Source organism: Ovis canadensis, chromosome 7 (assembly GCF_042477335.2).
Source record: "Ovis canadensis isolate MfBH-ARS-UI-01 breed Bighorn chromosome 7, ARS-UI_OviCan_v2, whole genome shotgun sequence".
NCBI classification, from domain to species: Eukaryota; Metazoa; Chordata; class Mammalia; order Artiodactyla; family Bovidae; genus Ovis; species Ovis canadensis.
The window spans coordinates 47199884-47205883 of record NC_091251.1 but is presented as its reverse complement, the minus strand read 5'-3'; the positions used below and the strand labels follow the sequence as shown (position 1 = coordinate 47205883).

General features: G+C 40.8%; 1 protein-coding gene across 2 annotated transcripts in view; it reads right to left on the bottom strand.

Moving 5' to 3' along the window:
* Positions 1 to 847: 847 nt before the first annotated feature.
* CHP1 (calcineurin like EF-hand protein 1) overlaps positions 848 to 6000 on the bottom strand; it is a 36147-nt gene continuing 30994 nt past the window's right edge. Inside the window, exons 6-8 of one of the 2 annotated variants that reach the window (XM_069596042.1) lie at positions 3909 to 3965; positions 2959 to 3081; positions 848 to 2811 (exon numbers count right to left, since the gene is read on the bottom strand). In XM_069596042.1, the coding sequence (XP_069452143.1) occupies positions 2758 to 2811; positions 2959 to 3081; positions 3909 to 3965 (234 nt within the window). In that variant the 3' untranslated portion in view covers positions 848 to 2757. The remainder of the gene's footprint in view (positions 2812 to 2958; positions 3082 to 3908; positions 3966 to 6000) is intronic. The other variant, XM_069596043.1, reaches the window with a different exon arrangement.

Below are 6000 nucleotides of genomic sequence, written 5' to 3'. Positions count from 1 at the left end.
AAAGGCTATGGTTTTTCCAGTGGTCACGTATGGATGTGAGAGTTGGACTATAAAGAAAGCTGAGCACCAAAGAACTGATGCTTTTGGACTGTGGTGTTGGAGAAGACTCTTGAGAGTCCCTTGGACTGCAGGGAGATCCAACCAGTACATCCTAAAGGAGATCAGTCCTGGGTGTTCATTGGAAGGACTGATGTTGAAGCTGAAACTCTGGTACTTTGGCCACCTGATACAAAGAGCTGACTCATTTGAAAAGACCCTTTTGTTGGGAAAGATTGAGGGCAGGAGGAGAAGGGCACAACAGAGGATGAGATGGTTGGATGGCATCACTGACTTGAGGGACATGGGTTTGGGTGGACTCCAGGAGTTGGTGATGGACAAGGAGGCCTGGTGTGCTGCGGTTCATGGAGTCACAAAGAGTCGGACACAACTGAGCCACTGAACTGAACTGAATAGCTGGGCATACTATGTCACTTAGACTGTGGACAAATTAATAACAAGCAATAGACAGATACCCCATTTTAGACCTCTTCTACATTTAAGAAGTCAGGGGTTCAAGAACAGAAATAGAATCCAACCTGGAAAGAGTGGGAAGTGGCCGAGGCTGTCAATCACATTCAGATGCATTCAGTGCTGGCCACTAGACGAACACCTCTGCCTTGTATGTCCAGGCAGCAGCAGATATAAATGCTGACAGAATCTCACATCATGCTCAATTATGTTCAAATAAATGCATTTGATAGCACAGACATAAAGCCAAGTAAAGAAGACACATGATTTCAAACCTGAAGAAAGGGACTGAGTCATGAAAAATACTTATAAAACATGAGGACAAAAATCAACCATGTTGTTTTGTTTTAACCACAAGTATTTATTGATGGATCGAAGAGTACAATTTTAATGGAACAATAAGGCACAACCGTGGATTAAAACAGTTTGCTACACAGCCAAGAGGAGGAAAAGGCCATCATCTTAGGAACTTTAAATATGCAGGTCAAGGAGCCTCTGAAGTACCTCACGAACAGACCAGTGTTGGACAGTTCTTCCCTTTTATACAATTCCTATATTACATCACTTGATCACAAAGTCACACTGATACTTCTCTATGAAATCCTCTCTCATTTATACTTGAGTCATCCAGCCTGGCCACTCTTTCTTAAGCACTCTTCCCAAACCCTTTGCAGTTTTTTTTTTTTTTAAGCAATTCCCTTCATAAAGTAGTGTGTATACATCTTGGATAGCCTTCCAAAGCAAGGAAAGAAGCAAGCAAGCAATGAGTCAGAGAGAATCAGCCAAGGACAGATATATGGATGAAGAGATGCATAAGGACAGATCTTAGGATGACCACAGCCTGATTCAGTGACATCCATACTAAGCTTCCTTGGGGCAGAGGAGTTGCTCTGGTTCAAGCAAAGGCTTGTAATGCCACTTCAGGTTGTGTCACCAGTGCCAGAGCTCTCATTCCTAAGGGATTAGCAGTAGTGTACGAGAGGAACTAGGAAGTCCATGTAACCAGGCTGCTAATGATACAATACATTCAATATTTTGGACCTATATTAAGACCTGACTATGGCATCCGGCATTAACTTGTTCCAGGTGTAAAATTCAGAGAGAATTTTGTGCAAAACCTCAAGACACTGAGGACAATTTTTAAATCTTATGGCCTGGGATAAGTTAGGCACTTATCTTTCTACTTAGAAATGTGAAGTGAAAAGAATTCCAGGGCACATCACACTAAGGCATAAACCATGCTGTAGAGGTGGGAATATTTTAGGGTGCCCAGCCTCCTTGTTCGAAAAGCCATGAGAAAGACACCAAGCAAACGGTCAGAGCAGCCATTCTGGTGGTGACATTATCCTCAGATGAAGCAAGCTGCAGGCATACGGCTAATTTCTAGAGAATCAACACTGTACTAACGAGAGCAGCCATGTAGGTATGTGTGTTGAGAGTCAGAGGCCAGAGGTAGAGTGACCTGGGCAAGCCACCTAGAAGACTTGGCTCTACACCTCTTATCTTTCTTATCTTTCAAGAGCTTCTCTAACCAACAGCCCTTTGGTGACAGAGCAGAGGGGACCAAGAGATGGTCAAGACATTCTTCTGAGAGAAGTGTTGGTTACTAAAGAGCTCCTGGGGAGGCAACATCCCAGATACCCATTTAAGAGTAAAGGTAGATTAAAAACTGCCAGATCACTGAACTATACTGCCAAGTCTGAAACATATTTAACAGGCGTAACTGAGGATGCCAAGTAGAACAGGGAGGATGGAAGCTTAATAAAAACCAGGGATACTGAAAGACTAAGAGAGTGGTAGGTTGGGCAGAAGAGAAGTGGAAGCAAAGAACATACAAAAAAGGATGAAGGAGCATGCCAAAGCCAAGCTGGTGGAAAGGCAGCCTGGCTACGGTTCACATCCAGCCAAAGAGCTTTGCTGGCTGTTCTTTGGTTGATTCCCTCTCACTTTCTCAGACTGGATGGATGCATGGCACTCAGCAGCAGAACAAGGGAAGGTGACATTTAGAAATGGAGATATCCGGCAAACAACACTAAACAGAATTAGACTGGCTGTACCATTCTGTAATGCCCTATTTATACACCAAAGGCAGGTTTGCGTTGACAGAACATATTTGGGGTTGTCATGCAACAGCAGTAGTACTTTGGGAGAAGGGGAATGATGGGGTGGAGGTGGGGCTGGTGGATAGGAGGGGTTTCAAGTTCCAGTTCTTAAATACTAGAAAGCAAGGAATAGTTTGGTCTCAGTCCTTTAGTGAAGAAATCGGATGCTCATTTTCTGTTCTACGTCCACCTTCTCCAAAACCTGTTTAAAAAAAAACAAAAACAAACCCAGCTACAGTTACGAAGGTTACAACAGGAGATGCTGTTTCAAGCTCTTCTCTAATGTTTTTCTCCCTCTCTCCTGCATAGTAGTATTTAAGTTCTTCAAGCGAAGAGGTAAGTGACTGACCTTAACAAATTCTGTGAAAGAGATGGCGCTATCCCCATCCTGATCAGCCTCCTGGATGGTCCTGTCTGCAATGCTGCCCAGCTGCTCATCTGAGATATTCACTCCGACCATCATGCGTAGCACCTGCAGGACCGAGAGCCAGGAATTACGAGAGACTTAGGGGTCACGAGGACTCTCTTACTAAAATTTGAAAAATAAAAAGCCACCTGCACCCTCTGTTCCTTTGATGTCCTCTAATATAACAGCCAAAAAGCCTCAAAGGATATCTTCTCATCTAGGCCATTTTAGACAATAATATGAGCAGAACTCTTTGGCAAAGTTATTGAATAGGAAGGCAGACCTTCACCTCAGGGAAAGTCTTTTGCATTTTGGTCTTCTCCATTTTTCCTGCCCAGGATGTAGACATGATGCCGAACAACAGTCATCCTGGGACCATTAGGTGAAAGTCAAATGTACTGTGGATGCCACAGTAAGAAGAAACCTGGTTCCTGGATATCATTTAGGTACTGTACAAACCTGGACAGTATATTCCCAGGCTTCCTGTTGCATGAGGCAAACTAGTCACTTATAGGTTTAAGTCAGTTTGGTAAGACTTTCTGGAATCTTACCAGAATACAGTTCGCTTTGACAGTGCATTAACTCAGCTATTCCTAAAGTATGGTCAAAGAACATAAAGATCCTTGAAGGGTTAAATACTAAATCCCTTATTTTAGAAAAATGACAAGCATAGTTAAAGGGCTGTGAGAACTGTGATAAAGAGAATTAAAAAACACTTTCACCAAATTTATTCCCAAACGTATCAAAAAACCCGCCACCTCCTCACTTATTCTGCTAACATTTTTAGGGTGTGAATATACATTGAAAATTGCTACCTTAAATGAAACAAACAACTCTTAATAACATGACTTTTAAAACAACATGAAATGGGGGACAGGGTGCTTTTATGATACCTTGCATTGCCCTAGTCTACCACCTCTGTCTTCAACAGGTAAGAGCTGAGCTTTCCCCTAGGAAAGAAAGACCTTCTCAGCCAGCTGTTCACGGGACTCCCTTTGCCCTATTCCTTTATACACTTCCCCAATCTCTTGAAATTGACTTTTAAAAGTATGTTATGGGATATTCTGGAAAAAAAAAAAAGAACTGAAATACTGATTTGTATCAATACACCCTGATCCCCAAATCAATTCTTGAAAACTGGAAGTTGTACATTTGGGGAGAAATATATACAAACTAAAGGATAAATAAAAAGAGGCAATGTTAGCAAAAACTTTTAACTGGCCAAGCCATTTGTTATCTTCCTTGTGATTGGGATTCCCAGGTGGCTCAGTGGTAAACATGCCACCTGCCAATGCAGGAGATGTGGGTTCAATCCCTAGGTCAGGAAGATCCCCTGGAGGAGGGAATGGCAACCCATTCCAGTATTTATGGCTGAGAAATCCCAAGGACAGAGAAGCCTGGCAGGCTACAGTCCATGGGCTCGCAAAGAGTCGGACAGGACTTAGCAACTGAGCACTCACACAGTGACCGTGTATGGCCAACTAGACAAATCCATCCTCAAAGAGCAGTTTCTTCAGGTCCCAGTCCAATTATTCTCTGAAGTGTTTTATTTTTAGAATTATGTGCTATATGTGTACAGTGAGGTGGGTATAGGAGTGGGGGTGTAGTAAAAATCACTCAGTCTGTCAGTGAGGACAGACAGGTCCAGAAGTGCCTGGACACGGGTCCCGGCAGCCAGTGGCCCAAGCTGTCTACCCAGGCCTCCACACCTGGCCAATGCCCTTTCCACCTCTCCACAGTGTCACTTTTAGCTCCAGTCAGAAGTTTATTAGCAAATGGAACTTTTATTATTGCTGTTTTTAAAATGAGTGATGAGGTTTTCTGTATATATCTTTTATTAGTTTAAGAAAGCTCCCATCTCTCTCTGTTTTAAGACTTTAAAAAAAATCATGAATTGGGGTTGGGGGAAAGAGAGGAAAAAATTGGGAGGTTGGGATTGACATATATACACTACTTTATATAAAATAGATAACTAATAAGAACCTACTCTATAGCTCAGGGAACCCTACTAAAAACTCTGTAATGACCTATATGGGAAAACAATCTAACAAATAGAGGACATATGCATGTAACTGATTCACTTTGCTGTACAGCAGAAACTAGCATCACACTGTAAGTCAACTACACTCCAATAAAAATTTAAAAATTACAAAAAGTATGTAAAGTCAATATTCCTACCATAAAAAATCATGACTGGATGATGAATTTTATAAAAATTCTATGAAAAAGAACATTTGATTTTTCTTCTTTAATCTGTTAACATGGAGAAATACTACTGGTAGGTTTTCTACTTTTACACCAACTTCAAATTCCTGGTATAAAGCCACCTTGGCTACAATATAGTATTCCTTTTATATACTGCTGGATTTGATGTGTTAATATTTTGTTTTAGATTTATATATCCATGTGAGTAAAAGAGACTGCACTGTAATTTTTTTTTATTATAGTCTTTACAATATTTTCATGTCCAAGTTATGCTACTCTCATAAAATGAGTATAGCAACTATCTTTATTGAAGTATAACTGGCATGCAGTAAACTGTACACATTTAAAATGTACAACCTGATAAGTTCTGACATATGTACACACACTTGTGAAACCATCACCCCAATCAAGATAATAAACATATCCATCACCCTTAAAAGTTCAGTCAGAACTTTTTATAAAAATCAAACTAGGAAAATAAGAACACTCAGACTTTCCTTACGACAAATAGCAATTTTTTTAAAATATCCACCTAGTAATTAAGAACTTAATATTATCAAATGTCTTAGAAATGGCAGAGTTTAGAAAAGTTAATTTTGTAAACTTTGGTAAAATGTTCAAATTCTCTTCTTGCTAGGATAACATTAGTCTTCTGACACCTCAATAATCCATAAGCACATTTGTTCTAAAGTCATTTCAGGCCTGAGGAACACTTTAGTCACTGACTGGCACTCTGGCCACATGATCTCCTCCTCATACCCTGCCGCAGGCTCTTTTATC